This window comes from Caenorhabditis remanei, chromosome IV (assembly GCF_010183535.1).
Source record: "Caenorhabditis remanei strain PX506 chromosome IV, whole genome shotgun sequence".
Lineage (NCBI taxonomy): Eukaryota > Metazoa > Nematoda > Chromadorea > Rhabditida > Rhabditidae > Caenorhabditis > Caenorhabditis remanei.
The window spans coordinates 13,722,183-13,746,486 of NC_071331.1; the positions used below are offsets into that span (position 1 = coordinate 13,722,183).

General features: G+C 36.9%; 9 protein-coding genes across 9 annotated transcripts; 4 read left to right on the plus strand and 5 right to left on the minus strand.

Moving 5' to 3' along the window:
- Positions 1-5,056: 5,056 nt before the first annotated feature.
- Positions 5,057-6,420, minus strand: GCK72_013845 (uncharacterized protein; the record flags this gene model as incomplete). The annotated part of the gene is made up of 6 exons (XM_003107709.1): positions 5,057-5,186; positions 5,278-5,360; positions 5,446-5,543; positions 5,619-6,156; positions 6,200-6,299; positions 6,344-6,420. 6 exons carry the CDS (start codon positions 6,418-6,420, stop codon positions 5,057-5,059), a joined length of 1,026 nt encoding a protein of 341 aa, XP_003107757.1.
- Positions 6,421-6,899: 479 nt separating this feature from the next.
- On the plus strand, positions 6,900-8,105 carry GCK72_013846 (uncharacterized protein; the record flags this gene model as incomplete). Its single annotated transcript, XM_003107939.2, has 5 exons — positions 6,900-7,171; positions 7,325-7,532; positions 7,580-7,687; positions 7,736-7,843; positions 7,950-8,105. The coding sequence occupies 5 exons, from the start codon at positions 6,900-6,902 to the stop codon at positions 8,103-8,105; spliced, it is 852 nt and encodes a 283-aa protein (XP_003107987.2).
- Positions 8,106-8,429: 324 nt separating this feature from the next.
- On the plus strand, positions 8,430-10,250 carry GCK72_013847 (uncharacterized protein; the record flags this gene model as incomplete). The annotated part of the gene is made up of 10 exons (XM_053730022.1): positions 8,430-8,489; positions 8,539-8,634; positions 8,744-8,952; positions 8,999-9,067; positions 9,127-9,184; positions 9,230-9,397; positions 9,495-9,592; positions 9,641-9,836; positions 9,887-10,164; positions 10,220-10,250. The coding sequence occupies 10 exons, from the start codon at positions 8,430-8,432 to the stop codon at positions 10,248-10,250; spliced, it is 1,263 nt and encodes a 420-aa protein (XP_053584794.1).
- Positions 10,251-12,536: 2,286 nt separating this feature from the next.
- GCK72_013848 (uncharacterized protein) lies at positions 12,537-14,904 on the plus strand (the record flags this gene model as incomplete). The annotated part of the gene is made up of 11 exons (XM_053730023.1): positions 12,537-12,618; positions 12,664-12,735; positions 13,203-13,339; positions 13,654-13,791; positions 13,838-13,920; positions 13,975-14,041; positions 14,089-14,197; positions 14,246-14,323; positions 14,371-14,474; positions 14,520-14,649; positions 14,702-14,904. 11 exons carry the CDS (start codon positions 12,537-12,539, stop codon positions 14,902-14,904), a joined length of 1,203 nt encoding a protein of 400 aa, XP_053584795.1.
- Positions 14,905-15,356: 452 nt separating this feature from the next.
- GCK72_013849 (uncharacterized protein) lies at positions 15,357-16,609 on the plus strand (the record flags this gene model as incomplete). The annotated part of the gene is made up of 4 exons (XM_053730024.1): positions 15,357-15,721; positions 15,767-15,833; positions 16,127-16,493; positions 16,539-16,609. 4 exons carry the CDS (start codon positions 15,357-15,359, stop codon positions 16,607-16,609), a joined length of 870 nt encoding a protein of 289 aa, XP_053584796.1.
- A 3,045-nt stretch (positions 16,610-19,654) lies between these two features.
- GCK72_013850 (uncharacterized protein) lies at positions 19,655-21,228 on the minus strand (the record flags this gene model as incomplete). The annotated part of the gene is made up of 8 exons (XM_053730025.1): positions 19,655-19,765; positions 19,812-19,940; positions 19,987-20,171; positions 20,224-20,388; positions 20,433-20,505; positions 20,549-20,734; positions 20,823-21,068; positions 21,124-21,228. 8 exons carry the CDS (start codon positions 21,226-21,228, stop codon positions 19,655-19,657), a joined length of 1,200 nt encoding a protein of 399 aa, XP_053584797.1.
- A 481-nt stretch (positions 21,229-21,709) lies between these two features.
- Positions 21,710-22,371, minus strand: GCK72_013851 (uncharacterized protein; the record flags this gene model as incomplete). Its single annotated transcript, XM_003107699.2, has 6 exons — positions 21,710-21,765; positions 21,813-21,866; positions 21,911-21,976; positions 22,029-22,097; positions 22,146-22,265; positions 22,314-22,371. The coding sequence occupies 6 exons, from the start codon at positions 22,369-22,371 to the stop codon at positions 21,710-21,712; spliced, it is 423 nt and encodes a 140-aa protein (XP_003107747.2).
- A 353-nt stretch (positions 22,372-22,724) lies between these two features.
- GCK72_013852 (uncharacterized protein) lies at positions 22,725-23,375 on the minus strand (the record flags this gene model as incomplete). Its single annotated transcript, XM_003107979.2, has 4 exons — positions 22,725-22,829; positions 22,876-22,976; positions 23,023-23,121; positions 23,171-23,375. The coding sequence occupies 4 exons, from the start codon at positions 23,373-23,375 to the stop codon at positions 22,725-22,727; spliced, it is 510 nt and encodes a 169-aa protein (XP_003108027.2).
- A 408-nt stretch (positions 23,376-23,783) lies between these two features.
- GCK72_013853 (uncharacterized protein) lies at positions 23,784-24,286 on the minus strand (the record flags this gene model as incomplete). The annotated part of the gene is made up of 3 exons (XM_003107835.2): positions 23,784-23,891; positions 23,938-24,153; positions 24,215-24,286. The coding sequence occupies 3 exons, from the start codon at positions 24,284-24,286 to the stop codon at positions 23,784-23,786; spliced, it is 396 nt and encodes a 131-aa protein (XP_003107883.1).
- Positions 24,287-24,304: the final 18 nt, after the last annotated feature.

The following is a 24,304-nucleotide window of genomic DNA, read 5'->3' on the forward strand; positions in this document are numbered from 1 at the left end:
TTTAACTCTTGAAATTTACAAAAAGGAATACATTCAATTCAAATTCAAAGGTGATCGTACAGTTTCGGAGTCTCCGTAGCTACGAAACCAGCTGGGAGTCATCTAAATAGGATTCAGGAGAACACAATCAGTCATCAACTTTTCAAAGGTGTCAAAAAACGGCTAGTAAAATGCAAAAGTGTACATAAAATAAAGTATGCAAAAAACCAAATAGACAAGAAGCTGGAAGAGAGTAAACAAAAAAAGAGAATCTAGAGAAAAGCGAGAGAAAACTGAAGAAGGTCCGTCTCTCTCCCGCGCCTTCTTTTCTTCTTTTTCTTCTTTTTTTCTTCAACTCAACACCAACCAACCCACACATATGTTTCAATTCAAATGGAATCAAAATGAGAATGAGAGAGAATGCATGAAGTGTAGAGACGCAAAGTGAAAAACGAAAACCGTTCACTTCCGATTCGCGCCCTTTGTGGTATTTCGGAGAAGGCTTATGCGGTCAGGTTCGGTAGAAATCTATTCAAATCAGGTGATGAGATAGTATCAAAAAATAAGAGATCAGGAAGAGAAGCAAAGAAATTTTTCTCGGGGCGACTGGCCGGGATGAAGGAATCATCAACGATAGAGACAGAGAGAGAAACAACGCTACGGATAGGATCGGGCAAAGGTGCGTGGGTTGGATGATGGAAGAAAAGTATTAGGATTCAAGAGAGATTCAGGAAAAGAGAGAAGGCGATCGGAGATCGGAAGAAGTCGGGTGGGTGGCAGAGAGTGTGATTTTGTGATGTTGGAGAGAGCAGCCAACTCGGCGAGCATCATCACAAAACAACAACAAAAGAGCAGATGAAATGATAGGTGTCTAGGGGTGAAGAGGGCAAATGGAATCGGGGATTTACTAGTTTACATTTCAGAAAGGTCAAAAAGTTACTGGTTGGAAAGAAGTGTACTGTAGCTTTCCGAGTTCTAGAATTTCAACCTGCGAGTCAAAATAACATAGTAATTGAAACAATTGAATCTCCGAGACCAATTCAGGGTTACCGATTTGAACTGAGAATTTAAGATTTAGACTGCGTCATTGAATAATGTTTCTAGTGCAAAAATCGGTTTAGAAAACTGAAAAACCCAAAATCAAAACCTAGTTCATATCTTCAATTAACACTTGAATACTCGGTGGTCCAATGCGTCAGAAGTCGGTGATTGGGGGTGGGAGGGTGGTTCTGTTGATTGATTAACTTTTGGAGATCAACCTATCAATTTGATGTTTTTGTGTGTAATCAAACTATGAAGGACTAGATATCAGAAACCACTTTTGAACATTGTGTTCTGGGAGTAGAGATGCAATTAACAAGAGGGACGATAGACGAATAAATCAAAACTGTTTCGGAAAACTTTGGGGAGGAATGGAAAAGTTAATATTCACTGCCAAAACGGGACCCGTATTTGAGGGTTAATATTCAAATAGATAACTTTTGTATCCGATTGCAGCAAAATGGACATAACATTTGAAGATGGAGCTGTTCATAAAAGTTTCCGCAATGAAAACGAAGATCAAATCATGTTTACTATTCCTTGTGAAATTTAAGTTATTTTATCTTTGGAATCGTATCACAGAAAGTAATTTTTCATTGAAAATTGTAAAAAACGTATTACCGTTTAGGTCGGTGCTGTATGTAACGAAACTAGATGTTAGGATGTAAATCAACAAAATTTCTCTCTTTGAACTGATAAAAGTTCTCACAAAATCCAACAGTTCAGGGGTCAAAAGTGTCCTCTCTCTCTTTCTGATGGTTAGTGCACTTGATTCCCGCGCACCTTAATTCTCTTTCGCTCCCATGCTCTCTAAACATTGCGCTACGTAATTGTGATGGGAATGAGAGGAGAGAGGGTGAAGAAGGAGCTGAACCGACTACTCGTACTATGTCGCACCATACAACAAACAATCGTAATGGCGTAGAGAGAGAGAACACGAAATATAATGAGAGAACGAGCAGAGAGGGAGTTTTGAAACGAGAAATGGTGTGTGTCTTCAAGTTATAAAAAATGTCATAAATGTTGAAAAGTGTTTAGTTAAAATTTGAAGTTTTCGAACACTTTCCAGAAATAATGAGGGTTCTGATAGTTATTATCATGAGGAACAGTAGTCTAGATACTTCGAAAGCAGATGTCACACAGAACTGATTAATCATAATTTACAAGGGTTGTATTTCTCTTGTTGGACAAGTTCAGACCCAGAAGAAGAGCGTCGTTCTCATGACTTCCAATTCTCCGATCATAATGATGTTCGGAACAGTTATTTCGACCGGATCTACCGGAACCTTCAAAAAGCCACCCTCTCTATTCATAAACTAATTTCTACTATATCCCATCTAACGGTCAAATAAACAAGTATACATTATGAGTGAAGGGATGTGACCCTGAATCCCCTCCTCCTCTTTATTCTTCTACTTCCCACACTGTCGTCACCAATTTGTGAGTTTCTCGGCGTGCGCAGTGACTCATTTTCAAATAGTTATCGGAAGTTATATGTATTTCCGAATTCCGAATTGACCTCGTCGATTTGGGTGGAACATCTGCTTGAAGAACAAGGCGGATCAGGTACATGTTGCCAACTTTAAAGTTTTCTCGACTCTGACAGATGTTCAAATATGATCATTCGTCTCATTTAATACACTTCAGACACTCATAATTGTTCTACAGTATCCCTAGTGACCACTCAAGTTATATCGAATCATACTGTAGTAGCGACACTCAAAACTTGTAGCAGACGTTCCCCATTCTCTGGAAATCCGTTTTCGGAAAATCTGATATCTCCCTTGTTTTTCACAAATTCATTAGCCTATCCGGCCCGTTTCCATCTCCTTCTGCTCACACAAAACCGGTTCCTTATCCACTAAGCCAACTGCCTAGTGTAGCAATAAACATAGCTTGTCGCTAGTTGCTCTGTGCGAAGGAAAGAGCTTTCTTTTGCTCCCACCGAGCACATTCTTCCTCTCTGAGCTCCGAGAGAGGGTGGGCGGATTTGTGAAGGAGATGGAAGGGAAAGAAGCTCCCGGGATCTTTAGAGAAGGGGGGAGCAGAGACAGAGTGTGTAAAGTCGAATGGTGGCGGAAAGGAAGAAGAGTGAGTTGGAGGCAACGAAGCAATCGAAGTTGTTGGCAGTTTTACACACTTTTCAAAACGATGAGTTTGTGTCTGGCACGGTGCCAAGTAACCAATCGCAGCAGATGAAAGAATCAGATAGACAGAAGGAGAATATACATCAATAAAATACACCAAAAGAAATACGCACTTTCATATCACACGTCATAATACATTTTAAGACAAGAGGTAGTAGACTGAGGTTTTGATGGATTACTGTAGTAACATTGGATTACTGTGGAATGATAAACGAATGATGAAAACTGTAGTGACTCTCTGTGTCACCGAATCAAATTTTATAAGTTAGAGACCTAGCAGAACAATTTAGGATCTTTAGAAAACAAATGAGGAAAATCATACATTACGAATTTCAGAAGTGGTTTTAACAGGTTCTCAGTATATGTTCAACAAGATGGAGAAAGAAAAACACGATTGATGAGAAAACAAGATGATATCCATAAAAAGATGAAGAAAGTGATAAAATGATTGGGTACAGTCTTAACGAGGTATCATACGGATCGAAGAGACGCAGAGAAAAGAGACGGGCGACAAAGAGAAAACGAGGATGAATAGTTCGGATGCTTCATCTTCTTCTTCTCCTTCTGCCGGCTTCCTCTCAATCGCTCCGATCATTAAGAGATTTAGACAGACGGATCGAGATAGACTACGGATCAGTAAGACGCAGATAGTAAAACAGTGTGTGTAATGCACTTGGAGGGAAAATGGAGCAGAAGATGAGGAAGAAGAAGAAGGAAGAAAGGAGAGGAGCACACAGTTTGTTGTTTGAAAGAGGAGGGAACAAATGACACTTTGTTGTAAGAAAACTCGTTTGAAACACACGCCTGTTCACTTTTCAACTGGTCATTCCGATCCGGTAAACAATTTCGAATGGCTTGTAAATAAAATAAATAAAAACTTTGGTTGCACATTTTTTCAGGATGAAGAGGTCACGTAGTTCATGATTTGATATAAAAATGAATAGTGTTATCAGCTGTAAATATTAACTTCTGGAAACAATCGTCTTCTAGTAGAGTAAATAATATTTAGATTTCAGATACGGTAGAACCAGATATCCTACTTCAAAACTAATTTTTATTCCTTAATACAGTTGTAACGGGTTACTGTAATTCGTGATCCAAAATCAAGAGCGGTGAGATTTTCTATTACAGTAACGGCACTTCATAGACAGTAACGCCAACTTCATGATCCTCAAAATATGAACGATGAAGTCTCAAAACACGAGAAGGTGTGTCCGTTCCGAAGAATCCGGTCGAAAATGTGAAATGTTCAGATGACCGTAACGAAATGATGATGAACAAGAAATTGGATAGAAAATCATTGAAGCATTCACTTGACAGATAAATGTTCAAATCTCACAGATTATCTCAAATGGATTGAAAGTGTGGAAGAGAAAGAATGAACTTTATAGAGTCACAAAAAGTTTAAAAGTGTCATATTGAATGATAGAGGTTGAAGGAGAAAGCTTTTCGGTGGGGGCGTTTTTCCCCCAGATGTGCTCTTTTCTCTTTTTTATTTTTGAGCATGAGATAAAAATAAAGACGCCGCTACACCCACACTCCAATAAATTCTGAATTGGAAAATAAAAAATTGAAAGATAAAAAACATAGAACAATGAAATCTGTTGGAGCCATCGATCGACGACATTCGGAAAAATCATTGGACTACTTCTGGAATTTTTTGAAGTCATGTAATCGATAAACATAACATATGTGTCCACTGCTCGCTGACGTATCCAATTACTCTGTAAACAAGTTTGTGGGCCTTCGACTTTTTTCCGATGTTCAAAGGACTTGGAGATTTTAAAGTTCAATACTTCATATTCAAGAAAAACCAAAATGGACATGAAAATACAATGGGGTTTTAAAGCTATAAAAGCTTTTAAAGCTGTTAAATATAAAATAATTCTTCACCATTCATCGTCTGATTCTCCGAAAGGTAGAGAGATATGGTTTGCTTGGTCGTCTGGTGGAACTTCAGTAAGATAATCGCCTTCCGAGAATGTTCTTGATTTTGAATGAACATCTGTTGGAACATGCCTGAAATAAATTGTTGTAGTTGATGCATCCATTGCTAGAATATTTTTTGGAAGCTCCAGCCCAATTATTTCAAATGTCTTAAAATACTCACACAGGTGTCTCTAGAATTCTTTTTGCATTGACTTGGCAATGATTAATGCCCATCGAGATAAGATCATTTAATAGACCCTCCACCTGTAAGAATGCATTGATTGTATTTTTAAATTTTCTGTTTTAATCTTCTGTGAATGAAATAGCAAGGGAATCATCCATTACTTACTTCTGTTTTTCGTTTTTCCGGTGCTATCATTTCATGTCGTTCTTTGGATATAATGTATTGTAATTCATTCGGGAAAGCATACAAGGTCTTGATCACATCTGAAAATTGTTTTATAACATCTTGAGTAGGCCAACTAGGTTTCAAATAAGCAAAACAACATGAACTGAACATACCATTTTCACTCAGTTCTGAGTTATTGTCATCCGTAAACATGAACTTTTTGGATGGCAAATAATCCATTTCTCCTTTTTGGGTTCTTGAGTTCTGATGATGAGTTGGAATACTGTCCCAGAAAATGTTCAATCGTTGTTTTTCAACAATTCTCTGAATTCTCGGGTTGAGGCAAGCGTGGTCACGGTATTTATCAGAAGAAATAACAATTCCGTTGACCTGAGCAGCGAATTCTAGAGCAATTGTATCATCAAGGTTCATGGAAGGAACAATAACACAGAGGTTGTTCTCGACGAGTCTATCTATGGCTTCTTTGAAATTTGTGGCATCTGGTTTAGAATATTTTCGAGATAGAACTGCAAAAACTTCGAAATCCCGAACAATGAAGTACCGCATTAATGCAAGGAGAGAAGCTACATCGGGGATACTCTGAGCACTCCCTTCTCTTGTATCTTGGTATATAGAGCCACAATGCATCACATTCGCACCGTCAATGACAATTGTTCGAGGAACAGTTCCAGGAGGGAGACGTGAATTACTCTGAAAAACAATTTATATGGCTGCAAAACTGGAGTATCGCTACCAATGAACAAATTCTGTTGATGTATAGCGGGCCTTTTTTCAGGCTATTTATATATCGATCTTTCAAACGACCATTTTCCAATTCCTTCCTTTTTCGCCGCCTGAATAAGTAAAATAACAAGGAGTTCAAGAAATTTTGACTTACTCAATAAATTCCGTCAAAGTAATGTTTTTACATTCCAAAGCGTCATACTCGAGTTTGTCGGTCTCCGAAATGCTCATAGCCCTGAAAAAGTGTTAGATTCAAGAAGTTATAATACATATGACGATTATTGATCTGATTCTTGCCAACACTGGAAAAGTAGGAAGCTGGTGAGCGGTAAAAAGAGCAGAACATCTTTCAAAACGTTGAAAAAATGCTTTGAAGTAAAAAAAATATATTCGTGATCGAGATGGCTGTATTGGGGTTTTCTAGGCCTTCATGTATGTTTGCTCTATTGATACGTGTTAGAGATTGGAGACGGCAGGATTGGCTAGGACGTCCGTCTGAAGTATTAGATAGAATATTCCTCCGTAGAAATGCTTACACGACGAGTTGTATCAAACTTTCGGTTTCAAAAATGTCGAAATTGCAGTACAAATGCTCCACCTCCTGGAAAAGTCAGGTACCCTTAATCTAATTATTCTTCAAAATAATTAAATTTAGAGAAAAAATCAACCAGTATGTGAGCGAGTATGAGCAAAAAATTGGAATTACATCAATGAGACAAGCTCAAAACGAAGTGCTTCTTTGGGAAAAAAGATTGAGTGAAGCACAATTGAAACGACGCGAACAGCAGTCGGAAATCAGAAATTTACAATCTCAACTGAAAGAAATTCATTTGGATTTGGATAGGACTAGTCGTGGAGAAGACAAATATCTACAATTGATCACAGAAGAACATAAACTGATCAAAAAAGAACGAGAACTTTTAAGAGGATCTGAAGAGCTCGAGAACATTGAGCGGGATACATTTCATCAACTTTCCATGAGGTAAATTTTCTTACAAACAAAAGGAACAAATAGAAAAAAAAGTACTAAAATAAGAAACTTTTTTCAAAATAAGTACTAAAATAAGAAACTAGTTGAGATGCTTTTTGTTTCGCAGGTCTCAAATCAGAAATCATAAAATTAATCCATTTATAGCATACGGTCAAGTCGTGAATGGGAGAAGGAATATACAGAGAAAGCAAAATGGTGGGGAGTGTCAACCTGGTTGGTGGGAGGACTTATTGGAACAATTGGAGCAACTATCAATTTTGCTATGCGACCTCGGAAAGTAATCGAGAAACTAGAAACTGGAGCTAACAAGATGAATGAGATGGCAACAGTTTTTGAAGAGAATAATGCGAGGGTAAAGCATTTCAAAGTGAATATTTCAAATAATCATCAAATTTTAAGATCGTAGAATTCATGACAGATATGAGAACAGCTCTCCAGTTAGAAACATCACAAATCAAAAACACTTCGTCGCAGAATGATGTGAAGAAGGTCAGTGATTTTGACGAGGTACGTACAGAACGCATACAATATTCATACTACATTTTTGTTTTACAGCTGATACAAACGATTAAAAACGAAAATGCTCGTCTTTCACAAGAAATGCGGGAACTTTCCCGATTGGCCAAACTGGAAGCAGCCCTTGATGCTGATCCCACAGCTGTCGTAAGTTTTGAGATAACATATATTGTCTTTTTCAGGGTTTCAACTTATCGAACTAGAAATATAGTTTCTTGGTTAATGCACTTTTTTTTTAACAAATGTTTTCCAGGTTTACGTTGGTAGCGATATGGAACGTCTTCTGGAACAGACCGAGAAGAACATTGAATCAAAGATGAAGCTAAGAACTCTTATAACCGTCGTCGTTATCTACACTGCCGTCGCTGTCACTGCTCCATGGCTTTATGCTGTTTTTAGAGGAGATTGATTGCTAGTTTCGACGCTTTTTGTATTTTTCAATTCTAGACTCTCGTGCTTGTTTTAATTCGAATCCCGGTAGAATAATCACAGTGCTGCCAATTTTGCGTTGTAACTAGAAAACGTTTAACAGACGGGTGTTTCTAGTTGTCAATTAGTATCATTTATTTATGTAATCTTTTCCCGAAATTCTGAATAAAGTCGATCAATTCTTCGAATTTCATGCGTGTCACAGTTTTTACGTGGATCCACATGGATATGTCAACTTTTTTTGAGAAAAATGATGACAAATAAACAATTAGAATATGAGCTTCGTTCAGTTTTTATTATAATCATGAGAGAAGTTTCTGCAAGAAAATTGTCAAAGAAGAGACCTAATTGTAAAGTGAAAATTGTGAGGAGACCTTTTACTTTATATTTTAAAATAAAAGAAATAGATTCAGCACATTGACACGGATCCAGTGGAAGGTGGTAAATTCGAAGTAGTGGATTTCGTAGTGAGACACTTGCGAGTTCCAAATTGGAGGGACTACAATGGTGTTAGTTATTCGATTGGTATACGGGCGAAGAGGATACTGTAGCACCTATAAAATGAGAAATATCTTTTTTCTCCCTCTTCAGCTCTTGCCAATTTTCTTCCCTTTTCAGTGTAAATACGCAGCGTCCGAGGTAATCCAACTTCTCGATGACATTATCGTGTTGTTTCGTTCCGAAAAAGCGTTGTGCCACGTGTCACCACCAGTCACAATAGTTGGAGATCTGAATGGACAGTTTCAGGATTTGGTTCGGATTTTGAATATCAAAAATGAGAAATGCAGAGTGGACGATGCTGAGAAACCGGTGTTCTCATCTGAAAAGTTGGACTTGAATGAGTTCCACCAAATATTTTAATTTGAACTTCAGATATGTTTTTCTCGGTAACTACACTGAAAATGGACAATACAATTTTGAGACGATTTGTCTTTTGTTCGGGTTAAAGGTACATCTTCAAGTAGCCATTCACTGAAACTTGTGATTCAGATTCTCTACAGTGCCCGATACATTCTACTTCGTGGACATCAAGAAACGTTCGTAACTCATGATCTCTATGTAAATTTTTCTCATCGATTCATTCATTTAACAGATAATTTTTAGGATCAAATTGCCTGTAAATTTCCTGGAAAAATCGGTGATGATATCTGCCAAAAGTTCAAAATAGTTTTTAGTCTAATGCCAATTGCAGCAGTTGTTGGAAACAAAATTCTGTGCGTTCACAGCGGAATCTCTCATGAAGTAAAACGATCAGTGGATGAATGGAAAAAAGTGAGAAACAAAAGGAATCACTCATCCCGTTATTAGGATATGGCCAAAAATTTATATATTTAAAACGAATTGTGGTGATTTACATGAAGGTTTTCAGATTCCAAGAACAGAAGTAATCACTCGATTGTCTTCAATAACTCGGGATTTATTGTTTTCCTGTCCAGTGGATGACGATGGAGTTGGAGCTGATTCTGAGTATGATATTTTAAATTTTATTCAGTTTTATTGAACATTTCATTTTAGTGACCCAATATTCTTCATTTCAAGTGCAAACGAATACATCAAAACGTTCAACGAAGCAGCTGTAACAGTATTCTGTGAAAAGACAAACATTGAATTGATTGTCAGATCTCACGATGCTCCTCCAAAGGGATTCCGATTTTTTGCCGATAAGCAGCTTATTACTATTTTCTCCGCAACAACATACAATAAAAAAGATGTGAGACGAAATATTTGACAACTTCAGAGAGTTCAGAAAACTATTTTCAGAATATCGCAGCATTTCTGAGAGTGGACGAAGAAGGAGTTGTTTCGATTGTTCAGATGAGACCGACAGAAGTGACTGCTATGAAACCAGACGATAAGAAGAGAAAGAAATCAGGAGAAACTGGGAAAAAGAGTGCTAAACCAGGAAAGAAAGCAAAAGAAACACCGAAGAAAGGGAGTAAAGAGAAGACAAGTGATAGTAAAGACAATTCGAAAGAAAGTAAAGAAGAAAATGATGGAAAGAAGAAGAAGCCGACGTCAAAACCATCGAAAGAGCTTGAGTTAGTTTTCATTTGTGAATTAGATTCAATCATCATTTCATATTATTATTTTCAGCTCTATCTACGATAATGAGACCGATGATTGAACTTCGTTTTTCCGGTTTCTTTCTTTTCATATAACATGTTTCTTTGTTTTTTCTTGGGAATAGGATTTTTCAGCTTAGCTTTCGGCTATCAAAGATACTCGTATTTATATTCGTGCTGTCCTTATCCAAGGAAACTATTCTATTTCCGAAACATGATACAGTTTTAAAGTTGAGAGTTGGATGAATGTTCTGGTTATTGCTATGAGTACAACCGACTTGAAATTACATATTCAATCGAAGAAAAGTCTCAAAAGGGCAGACTCTGTGTTATGCTTGATAATCCTAAAAAGTAGAAATGCCAACGTTCGGGTTTCCGGTCCAGTACTCGCAGCATTCTCACCCATTCAAATTCTTTTGTCAAACAATAACCGTTCGTTTTCTTTCCTAATAGCCAGACCAACTTCCGCTCGTTTAGTGGTTCTCTGGTGTCAAGAAAATAGTGTTCAAGAATGGAAAGAGTGAGAGAAATAGAGAAAACAAACAGAAAAACAACAACTGGAATATGATTTATTGGACACAAAAATCGGAAGAAGAGTATGTGTGGGAAGAAGGAGAAAGAGTTGTGGAAGAATGAGCACGTGTAAATAGAATAGTGCAAAACACGATCAATCACCAATGAAAACTTGTCAAGAGGGTATCGTCTGCTCTCGGAAAGTGAGAAGATTAGAGTCTACAGTTTCAAGATGAATTTATGAACAGCTGAAGATCTAAAGACCGGAAATAATTCTTCTACCGTATTCCGAATTGTGAATTTTTTATTGTAAGCTGTCTTTTTGAATTCGATAATAGCCTGTATGATCTCAAGACATCTTCAATTCTTGAAACTCTCCAATATGTGAAGTGTGACAAACTCTTTGACCTTTAAACCAAAATCAAGTGTCTCCGAATTGTTTGAAGATCAGAAAAAAGCGTGTGGGCAAACAAGAAGAACAGAAATATTCCTGGTGATAACAAACATCCTTTAGGATACGTTTTTGCAACAAACTTTGAGCTATCCTTGTTTATGACAAGTATTTAGAGCAGAGAAGAGATATGCAGAAGATCCTTTAACTTCTTGATTTTAGATTTAGATTTTGAAAAAAAAACTAATGATGAAGGGATGCTGTTTGCCAATTAGATAGTCGTGAATTGTGTTGACTCTGGTGGAAAATGTCAGTAATAATTACCTGAATCCTCATACCGGAATGTTGAACTTGAATGTTCGAAGACCGTAATCCCATATCCCAATCACAACTTTCTTGATTAAGTGCATATTTTTCTGTCAATGAAGACCGTTTTCTCGACTAAACTCTCCGGAAGCCGTGCTGAAGAAACATTAGGAGAATTTGTTTAATCAGATTCTCAACTTCAATATCCGGATAGCTCATGCAATGGAAACTACAGTGAATTCCTATGTTCCGAACGCTCCGAAGCTTGATCTATCTATGGTTTGTGATTCCCGGTCTCTACATTTTCTCCATCATCAACTTTTAATCATCTGCTCTCGGACTACACACGTTTTTTTCTTTCTCTCTAACACACGTCATCACGTAAGTACGTGTTTCTTCTATCCCTTCATCTATCAGACCGGTCCGCTTGTCTCCTCACTCTTTTTCACAGTCTCTCCACCTATCTCTACCTCAAAAAAACCGTGTGCAAAGTCTCCGTTGCCGTTGCGTTTTCGTCGGGCGCGGCACCCAGGCTCCGCCTCTCTGAACCGGAAAGTTCGTACTGATGGAATATGAAAATTGAGGAGAGTAAGTAGAGAAGCAGAAAGGTATCTGTGTGCCATTCTTTTTTTTTGCCGTTTCCGCGTGAGTCAGACATCTCGACCCACGAGAGAAAGAGAACACTGTGTTTTGTCTTTCTCTCTCACCCACATTTATCTTCATTTTGAGACATCTTAGCATACTGTAGATAGGGAGAAGACAACGGTTGTCGACAAGGGATTTTTCCATTTTAAGGTTTGTTTCGGAGATTTTCCACTCCTTTTTTGAAAGTAAGGGTTTGTAGCCTAGTTTTACCAACTAAAATTCCGAATACATGTTTTTAGAAGAAGAACAACTTTTTAGAACAAACTTTTATTCAGAATGTTTAAATTTTCAAATTTCATACAACCTGTTCCTATAAATTTCCACAACGCAGATGGTCATAACTATTTCATTTTTCAAAATATTGTTTTCTGATTTTAGAAATTTTAAAGGCGACGTTATAGAAGTTTCAGGTAGTCATAACTTAATAAAACTATTCTCAAATTTCAGACCATAATAATCGGAATGCAAAAAGAATTGTCAGTGGAAACGAGAGATGCGCAGAAATGAACTGCTGAACAATTATTTATCAATTTTTCTAATTCTTACTTTATCAATTTTGACCGTCCATGCCGAAAGTGAGTTTATCTTTCTGAGAAACCCATATAGTCTTTCTGTTTCAGAAGATCTCTTGCCTCCATCCACTTCCAGTGAAACATTCCTGACCGATGAAGACTTTCTTAGACCATTGAATGGTGAGTTTTGTTCTTCCGAAATACTCAAAAACTACCGTATACCTCCCTTCTTCAAATCTTCAAAACCAATTCCCGGAAATACAAATTATGAGTATCATTGTCACTTCCACGTGGTATCAAATTGCCGGATACCATTTCAATGTATACTGCTTTTTGATCTTATTTCGCCCTTTCTCACTCTCCTTTTTTCTGCCGACGAGAGACCCAATTAACACTTGTTTTGTTTGTGTTGTGCCAAGAACAACAGGAGAGAAAAAGTCTTCTTTTATTTGCTCATTTACGGGATGTTTGTCTCTCTTTTCCACTTCTTTCCAGACTATATTGGGTTTCAAATTGCCCTCTGGATTCCTGACAGTCTGAGAAAAAGGGAAAGATGTCTGATGTGTAGAAAAGAAAAAAGAGGATATGCACTTTTGGATTTTTTTTTGAATTTTTTGGAATAAAACAATCGAAATTCATATTTTCAGACGATGAAACATTTCTAACTGAAAAAGACTTCAAAAACGGAGAGAAACTTGGTGAGGATCACGTGGCAGCGGGCTCGATTCTCTGGAAACAAGTTTACAAAAAAGGAGATATTCGTGGAAAAGCTGCATGGAAATTGGTATGTTTATTCTCGATTTATCCATCTGATCACCCGGGTCAAAATCCTATTAATCCTCAAAAATCGCGAGACTTTCACTCTTTTGACACGAAAGTTTCGAATTGAGAGATGACGAGAGAGAATATGAATACATTAAAAAGAGGGAAAAAACTATTGATGACATTGTCATAACCAGCCCGTTTAAACCTATTCTCGGGACAAAACCGGTAAATGACACGGACATTTTTTGAAGTGAAAAGAGGGAATTGAGAGTATGTTCGAATTTTGATTTGTTACTCTACAACATGGAGGATTGAAAATTAATGAATTTCCAGGATCCAAAAAATAGTGAAAGTTTGAGACGAAATGGAGTGATAACTGGAACGAGAAAATGGCCAAACGGAAGGATTCCATATGTGATATCAAATCAATATAACGATAGAGAAAGAGCAGTTTTGGCTAGAAGTTTTCAGGTTAGATTCTCATTTTGATCAATTTTGGAATGTTCTTTTTTTTCAGGCTTATCACGAGAAGACATGCGTTCGATTTGTTCCACGAACTGCTGTTGATAACGACTATTTGTATATTGGAAAGATTGATGGGTTCGTTTCATTCTCTCATCTCCGGTAATTCTTTATTTTTGAACTCATTTTCAGATGTTATTCGGATGTTGGAAGAGCTGGTGGAAGACAAGAACTTTCATTGGATAATGGATGTTTGCAGGTTTGTGATTTCACTAAAACTTCTCTGGAAACTCAATGGAATTTCAGTATGACACGGCAATCCATGAATTAATGCATTCCGTTGGTTTCTATCATGAACACGAACGATGGGATAGAGACGAACATATCACTATTCTTTGGCATAATATTGATCGTGGTAAGTTTCGAAACATCTTGTTTCAGTCAAGATTGAGACAATTTCCAGAAGCGTACGATCAGTTTGGAAAAGTAGATTTAGCTGAGAGTTCTTATTACGGTCAACTCTACGATTACTATTCTATCAGTGAGTTTTTCATTTTGAGAAAAAAAACAAAAAATGATAATGTTCAGTGCATTATGACTCTCTTGCCTTTTCGAAAAATGGATTTGAAACGATGGTCGCAAAACAACCAGAGATGACTGCTGTTATCGGAGCAGCGATAGATTTCAGTCCGGTACTGAAAACATTTCAGAATTCATAAAATAATTGTTGCATTCAGATCGATATTCTGAAAATGAATTTGATGTATCAGTGCAGTGACGTCAAACTTCCATCGGTTATTGTAGCAAGTACTGGGGCACCATCTGTTGTTCCAGCCCCTTCTCCGTCGATTACTGTAGTCGAGGACGGTGAGATTTATAAAATTTTGTGCTGATGGTTCAATTCATTAATTAATTCCAGATTGCCGTGATCGAACAAATCTTTGCTGGCGATGGATTGATCGTTGTAAATCATTCTTCTTCGAACAAATAATGAAAGAATTTTGTGCTCTTTCTTGTGGTTACTGTACTCCAAAAACTCTACAAACTGCGAAAGCATCACCTCCAAACTACAGTAATACAATGCTTACCAAATCGAGTACTTCATATCTTCAACATGGTTGATCTGATTTGTTCTGACATATAACTTATTAATTATTGTGTCTTTTTTCAAAGTTCTCGTGAAGTCTTTCCCAAAAATCCAGTTTTGCCATATTTAATGTCATCATGATCTATCAATGAATATTCTCGTTTTCAAAAAGTCTCCGAACATGTTTTCTGTCAGAAGTAAATAATGTTAAGAATAGAACAATGATCGCTTTTTTTTTTTTCAATTACACACTTCGTCTACCTCCTCAATCACCACTTTCAGAGGGAGAAACCTAGCAATTCAAAACTAACCAACATATTTCATTCTTTTTTTCATTCGTTTTCATTCTCTATAAAGAATGGCTCGCTTCTACGAAATCACCGATAACTTCACAAAACTTGGTTTTGCCACTGTCTCAATAACCAATATTTTTCTCATATATTTGACCTTATTTCACATTAAACGAATTATTGGAACTTATAAACATATGATAATTATCGTTGCGATATGGGGAATGATATTCTCAGCCTCTGAATTAATTGCCCGTCCATTTGTTCATAGTTACAACAAAGGATGGATGTTCTTCAGTTTGAATACGTGGATTGGCACATCTCAATTATTTCTTCAAATATCTCTGGCAGTCTATGCTAGTTTCTATCTTCTTATAATGTCATTCATCTCAGTTCAGTTCTTATTCCGTTATTTCACACTCACAAACCAACGAATTGCCAAGAAATTTGAGGGAAAAGGAATGATTTTTTGGATTATTTATCCAATTATTTCTGGATCTTTCTATGGTGGTCCGTTGTTTCTCTTTGGATTACCGGATAATTATTCGGATGAATATTTCGGGTAACCATGTTTCCACGAGAATTCAGAACAAGTCTTATTTTCCAGAAAGGAGATTCTAGACTCCTATGGATTGGCTATCAAGGAAGTACCTCGATTTCCCATTATAGCTTATGTAAGTTGTGCCATAATTGAGGGGTTTATATTGAAGTTTGTCTAGAGCTCACGATGATGTTAGAATCTATATTTTTCGATTTTTGAACTGTTAACTGAATCAAAAATAACTCTTTGGTTTCTTCAAACTACACTGAAAACTACAAAATTATGTTATTTTTCGAAGGCCAAAATTATAGAAAGACATGTTTACACTCTGTGGTTTTTCAGACAATTTTAGAGATTTCTGGGATTTGACATTACATAATAACTACTCACACCTATAGTAATCCAAAACATATATTCCAATTTCAGGAAGCAGATGGATCTTTGAGACTTGGTGCATATTTCATAATGAGTGGAGCTGTTGTGATGATTCTACAGTATGCTATCATAATATATTGTGGAGTTCGAATGCATTTAGTCATGAATAGAGAGTTCAAAAACTCTTCAGTTCCCAACAAAAAACTTCAGAGACAGTTTTTCCGTGCTCTTGTAACTCAGACAATTGCACCAACCATCTTGTTCGTTTGTCCGGCTGCATATGTTCTGTTGAGTCCATTGCTGAATATTGAGATGAATTTTCAAACTGGATGGATATATGCGGCACTTAGTCTATTTCCACCCATTGATAGTATTGCCTTGATGTGTATGGTATCGGAATATCGAAAAGTTGTGAAAGGTGTGTATGTTATCAGCTACGGATTTTTCAGTTTTTTGATTACAGCATTGTGCAAGGATCTATTCTGCAATCGCGCTAATCAATCGACTGAAATTGAGCTTCGCAGTTCGACGTGATAATATTATTTTTGATTATTTTGATGTTTTCGAGTAAAATACATTTAAATATGAATGAGATAAAACACGTAGACCTACGTAGACAATCAATTCCCTTGTTCCCAATTAAAATCGTATAGTTTTGAGGCGATAGAAGTTAAGAAAACATCAGTTATCTCATCAATACAATTCAGTTCTACTCGAAATGCGTTTCTTCGAAGTTTCCGATTCTATTACAAAATTTGGGGTTGCAAGTGTCACAATTGTGAATATATTTTTCATTTTTCTAACTGTATTCCATGTGAAACGAATCGTTGGAACATACAAAAAGATGGTTCTAATTTTTGCCTCAATGGGTATTGTATTCTCTTCATGGGAAATAATTGCCCGCCCCTTCGTTCATAATTACGACAAAGGATTCATCTTCTTCAGTTTGAATACATGGCTTGGAGCATCTCAAAAATTCCTTCTAGTTGCTATATCAATCTACGCAAGTTTTTATCTTTTGATAGTCTCTCTTCTTGCTGTTCAATTTCTTTTTCGTTACGCGACGCTTGTAAAACCAAAGTATGCTAGAAAATTCAGTGGCAACGGAATATTTATTTGGTTATCGTATTCTTTTACTTGCGGATTAATTTATGGATCTCTACTTTATTTTTTTGGATTGCCCGACGACTATTCAGATGAATACATGAAGTTTATCAAGTATCCAATCTCATCATCAAACGGTTGATTTTTCAGAGAAGAAATTCTTCAGAACTATGGATTAGCAGTCAAGGAGTTACCACGAATTGTGATGATTCCATATGTGAGTTTTCTATTATCTTCCAGAAGTCCACTCTTTATTTTTTCAGTCAGTTGATCGATCTATCCGCTGGAGGAATATATTATTCCTGGTGGTGGGGGGAGTTGATATGATATTAGTATATTATTATTGTTTATTGTGGAATACGAATGCATTTGGTGATGAGAAAAGAATTTTCGAAATCGTCAATTCCGAATAAGAAACTTCAGAAACAATTTTTCAGAGCACTGATTGTTCAGATAGTTGTTCCCACTTTTTTATTCGTATTTCCTGCTGCCTTCGTTCTTTTAAGTCCTCTTTTTAATATCAAAATGAGTTTACAAACCGGATGGATTTATACAGCTCTCAGTTTATACCCACCTATTGATACTATTGCATTCATGCTTTTAGTTTCAGAATATCGAAAAGTTACTAAAGGTACAGTAATCCAGGTTTGTAATAAAACCATTTACTTTCGGTCAATTTTCAGAGCTCATAAAACTGGTTTTTCCAAAGAAACAACCACGTGGAAGATCTGAATTATCATCTACACTTGCTAGAACAGGAGGATTATGAATCGATCCAATCTGTTTCTTGTTTCTTCTACGAACTCTTCATTCAATTCGTCATTGAACTTTCTGCATTTGTCATGTAAATAAACTATCCTGTTTTTCTCAGTTTTCTTAAATTCAACCAAAGAATAATAACCGGTTTTAACGGCGCCAAACTTCAGTTTTTTCTTCTTTTCTTCTCGAGCCAAACTATATATAAAATTGAGTGGTTTTCATCTAGTTTTCCGAGTTTGCCTTCTTTTTAAATCTTCGAAATTTCAGAGAAGTCGGATCAGCTCCGAGTTTTGATTTCATGTATTGAAGAGCGTTATCGGGAACTGATTGAGTAAATAGTCTTTCAGTTATTCTTACACTATAAACATAAGTTTTCATCTCTTGGGACTTATCGTATATCTGGGTATATATTACGAAAACGAGCCTAGTGCATTTCTTATTCTCAAGTTATGGTTCGCTTCTTTGAAATCTCGGATATTCTAACCAAATTTGGGGTGGCAAGTGTTTTAATTGTGAATACATTCTTCATTTTTCTAACTGTATTCCATGTGAAACGAATCGTTGGAACATACAGAAAGATGGTTCTAATCTTCGCCACAATGGGTATTGTATTCTCAGCCTCTGAATTAATTGCCCGTCCATTCGTTCATAATTACAACAAAGGATGGGTATTCTTCAGTCTGAATACATGGCTTGAATCATATCAGAGTTTTCTTCAATTCTCCCTGGCAGTTTATGCAAGTCTCTATCTTTCAATGGTTTCTCTCATTTCTGTTCAGTTTCTTTTCCGTTACTTTACACTGATAAATCCTAAGATTGCAAAAAAATTCAGTGGAAGAGGAATATTCATTTGGAGCAGTTATTCTATTGTTTCCGGAGGTATTTATGGAGGTTTAGTCTATTTATTCGGGCGTCCGGACGACTATTCAGATGAATACATGAAGTACATTTCCTGTTTCAAACCGCACAATAACAATTTGAAATTCAGAGAAGAAATTCTTCAAAACTATGGGTTAGCAGTGAAAGGGTTGCCCCGGCTTGTGATGATTCCATATGTGAGTTTTCTATTATCTTCCAGAAGTTCACTCTTTATTTTTTCAGTCAGTTGATCGATCTATCCGCTGGGGGAATATATTATTCCTGGTGGTTGGGGGACTTGATATGATATTACAGTATATTATTATTGTTTATTGTGGAATACGAATGCATTTGGTGATGAGAAAAGAATTTTCGAAATCGTCAATTCCGAATAAGAAACTTCAGAAACAATTTTTCAGAGCACTGATTGTTCAGATAGTTGTTCCCACTTTTCTATTCGTTTTTCCTGCTGCCTTCGTTCTTTTAAGTCCTCTTTTTAATATCAAAATGAGTTTACAAACCGGATGGATTTATGCAGCTCTCAGTTTATACCCACCTATTGATACTATTGCATTCATGCTTTTAGTTTCAGAATATCGAAAAGTAACGGAAGGTGAATGGTCTCTATTGTAAGCTTGTTTCCATAAAAACCACATCTTTCAGAACTTTACAAATTAATTTTCCCGGACGAACCCCATCTTCCATCAGGTTTATCAACAACTCTTCCCAGAAATTGAAACAACTTTTCAAAACTCTTCTTTATCTCAAATTTCTGCAAAACAATAAAAATGAAACAATTTGAATACAAGATTGGCAACATGATCAAAAACAAGAACAGATAAAACGATGGACAGGCAATTAAACAAGCTCAATGACTTGTTTATCATAAAAGTGTTGCGGAACGATGTACGCTCTGCACTGATGCTCAGCAATGCTGATAGATAGGATTCCTCGATATTTGTGAAGATTCTGTAAGAATAAAACTATGGAATAAAATAAACAGTTTGAAAACTACTTCGGCCTTGGAATTAGGGAAAAACGTTTCCAAATCCTTATCATTTTCATACGGGAATGTGTAGATTGTATTCTTACAGTTGAATGTTTCAAGAAGTCTCCAATCAGCTTTCATTTTTCTGTCGGCTCTCTGAAAGACCAGTGAGTAGTTTGCACTATTTCTAACTAAATCTTACTTCCAAATCTAGGTTCAATCGGATATCAAATGATCCTGTTGTGATCATGTCGGGATAGAATTTATCTATATTCCAAGAGCTTTCCTCCGTAACTGCCTTTTCCGAATTTCCGATTCTTGCCATTTCAGGACGGATTACCACTGGAGATTCAGAATACGATTTGAGTTCAGGATGAATCATGGCACCTAAATTTGTGATAAAATAATAATTTTCAGCAACAAGAGTATGATTGCTGACCACTTTCACACTCAGTATCCGACAACCAAAGAACATCTCCCATTGTTCTATCTTGCCAAATGCCATTACTTTCTCCACAAACTCCGGAGATATTTTCGTCAGCTTCCATAGCAAGTTTACCAACGTAATAGAAATCAGCAAAGTCGTCGCCAATGTGTTTGTGATCTGAATACTTTAATGAGTTTTTTTTTGAATGATTTATCGAATACCTATGATTGTAATAGCATACAATTTACCATGTTTGGAGATTACATCGTCGAGAGCAGTACTCCTCTTCGTTTCCTAAAAAGATAAAGTTATACTCCGCATTATTCAGGACAACAACATTAATTGGGTTAACTCCTGGAATCGAATTTGCCCAGGTTTTCAACATTTCGAAAGAGACTCCTGATTCGTCAGTTGGTGTGAACAAGAAAATCTCCAAATCTTTAATAGATTTTCGTTGAGAGACGATTGAATTCACCAATCTTTCTGTATCATTCTGATTCGTGGATTCGATCAGAACTGCTACCTGGAACAAGACAAAATTTGATAAATCAACAGAGTACAATAACATTTTCCAGATCTCCCTTTTGTCGTCCATCAGATTCAATTCTTACAACTTTGCTGTTTTCAATTGGAAGAATTCCGTCGGAAACCATTCTTGGGAATGGGCTCGGCGTGTCGATATAGTGTTTTGGCTGCAATAGAATACGTTTTTTTTCAAATAGTTTGATGTTGATCACTTCAGTGACGAAAAAGTCGTTATTATCGAAGTTTCCGAATTTCTGTGCATATTTTTCGAGACTTTTTTCGATATTGCTAATCTTTTCGTTCAGCACATTGATGTTTTCAATCAGAGTAACCTGGAAATCAACATACGGTTTTACGGAATGTACGAAATAATAGTTCAGAATTTACCTGTCTTTGATGAAGAACTTTGAACCAAACTAGATAAATGAGAATGGAGATAATGAAAGGAAAAAACAAGAAATATTTTGTCGAATGCTTTTGCGTTTCGATCATTTTTGATCGAGATGATTGTGCACTATAGTTTATCATTTTCAAAAGTTTCCCCTATAAAATTTAAATTTAAAGGCGCACAGACTGAACCTTGCGACGGGTCTCGAACACACGACAGTAATTTTCTTGACTGACTACAAAAGTTGATATTGTTCTAACCGTAGTCAGCTCTGGTTGCAAAGGATGATTTGGTATTAAACTCGTTCATAAATATTGTCGAAATAAAAAAAGTGATACCCGGTGTTTGCGGACTTAGTGGAAAAATTATTAAAATTAGCATTAAGTCCGCAAACACCGGGTATCACTTTTTTTATTTCGACAATATGGGTTTTGTGATTTCCATTCTTTCGAATAAGTATCTAAAATTTTAATATGTTATCAAGTGAGAGTATGATTCAAAAACGACAAAAAAACACGGATTATGAGAAACAAAACATCTTCATTGAAAATGTGGTCAGAATAATATTGAGAACCCGAAGTTGTATTATCCTTTTCCACGACCACCTCCTCTGCCACCTCCGCCGCCTCGGCCTCCACCACCTGAAATTTAAGTTTTTAGAAGTTTGCTTCAAACGATAAAATTTAACCTCTTCCTCCACCTCCGCCGCCTCGGCCTCCTCCGCCTCCACGTCCAGCGCCACCTACAAAATTCTGGATAGACCTGAAAACAATGTGGAATCCTTACCGCCTCCGCGACCTCCTCCACCGCCTCCTCCACGTCCTCCGCCACCTCCTCCGCCATTGTTACCTCCTAGAATAGCAGAAATTTGGAAATTTGAAAAAAAAGGTATCCTCGAACTTACCCCATCCTCCATTATTACCGCCGCCACCCCAGTTTCCGCCTCCATTATTCCCCCAGCCACCACGGTCTCCTGATAATAAGCTCCTTGAATATTATGGATATCAATCAAAATACTCACCTCCACCCCATCCGCCTCCTCCTCCTCTACCCCATCCGGGTCCCCCTCCACCCCATCCAGGACGTCCTCCCCAGAATGGTGAAGGTCTGAATCCCCATGGAGATGGTGGTCCCCATCCCCCTGAAAAGTGGGAATAACATCAGATCATAGTTTTATTTGGGAACTTACATTGTGCACAGGCTTGGATGAAAGTTAAAAACAGAACGAATAAAGCCAACTTGTTCATGATGTATCACATGAAAAACGTTGACAAAACCAGGAACTTTCTTCAAGAATTGCTTCTTTTATAGTAGATGACCACTCCATTTCGTGACCTTGTGAAGCGGTAGACGAAGAGAAAAGTGATAATAATCGGAGAAGAGAAGAAGACACAAATCAGATCATTCACTTCTTCGTCTTCTGATCTTCTCGTGACACTTCGTCAAACTGACCGCTTTTTGTTTAGTTGGATTTCTTGTAAATGAAAAATGTTGTAGAACATGACACACTGTTTTGGAAAAATATTTTTCATTTACAGTTTCGATGATTAACAATGTGATCAAAAACAAAACAAAATAAATTAGAAAACATATAAATTAGTTAAGAGAGAACTGATGAATCCGATGGATAGGCTCTGAGAATTCGAATTTCAGTTTTCGGGCGATCGTGATTGTCAGTATCCACTCGTCCCATGTTAGCGATGACCTGAGTAGAATTCATCATGGATGTTTTGTAAACTCGCTGATCTTACCTTCATTCCAGCGGCAACTCGTCCAAAAATTGTATGCTTTCCGTCGAGATGCTGAGTCGGTGCAAGTGTGATGAAGAACTGTGATCCATTGGTGTTTGGTCCTGAAATCCATTTAATTAGGACTATCTAATAATGAATCAGTCTCACCTGCATTAGCCATTGAAAGAATTCCAGCCCCGGTGTGTTTCAAACGCTCATCAATTTCATCCGCAAACTTGTCACCGTAGATCGAAGCTCCACCACGACCTGAAAATGACAATATTTTATTTTTCAACGAAAAATCTCATATCCTAACCTGTCCCAGATGGGTCTCCTCCTTGAATCATGAAATCAGCAATGATGCGATGAAAAATAGTTCCGTTATAATAATTTCTTTTCGCCAGTTGTGAGAAGTTTTGACAAGTGCGTGGAGCATGATTCCAGTAAAGCTCCAAAGCAACTTTACCCATTGTTGTATCGAGAATCACGAACGGAGCTTGGTCACTTATTGGAGCTGGCATTTCCTGACAAGTACAATCGATTCAGAACTGTTTTGTGGAAAATCGCTCGAAGGAAGAAATCATAAATTGCAAAACGAAAATAAAACAATTGGGTTTAAATCTCCCTGCGGCTGCGACTGCGCGTAATGGTGTTGACGTACTGAACATTATAATTGACGACACTTTCTACACGCTTTTTTTTAGCTCTATCTTCATATTTCAGCATTCATATGCAAGGAAAATATCAGATTGTAGAATACGTTTATCTTTATGGGATTCCATGAAGTTTCAGATCTCGAACTATAATAGAAAGCGTGAAATAAATTAAAGCAGCAAATCTTTGGAAAAAAGCTCTTGACTAGTGTTTTAATAAATAAGATAGAGCCGGGAAAAATACAAAAAATACAATTTGTGTTAAGTAATGCTCAATTATCGGTTAGCAGCCATGGATCTCATTTTATTGATTGCTTGTTCTCGACATGCATCGACATACTTCTTCTGATCATCTTTCACTTTCTCCAGATACACTTCGTGTTCCTGCAAGAAAACGAATGTTTATAGTTTAAATGGTTTTTCAAATAACCTTTTGGTATTTTGGCTCGACTAGAGACTGAATCTTCTTAGTGATATCGTCCACACTTTCAGTCATTGTTTGCATTTTACCCATATCGAAGAGACCTTCGACAGGTGTTTCAGAAGACTCAACGAGGGCATGACTGGCACGAAGAATTCCATCGAATTCGCGATGTCGTTCATTTTTTTCGAATCTATCTACGAACCGATCAATTTCCGCTCGAATCTGAAATAAGAACAAAATGAGTAATCTCGTGTATACAAAAGTGATAATCAGTTTTTCTTACCACTTGAGTGTGATCGAATATCTGCTCACCAACCAAACTGATTTCACGTACGACAGATGGAATAGAAGCCATATGCAATTTCTGAATTTC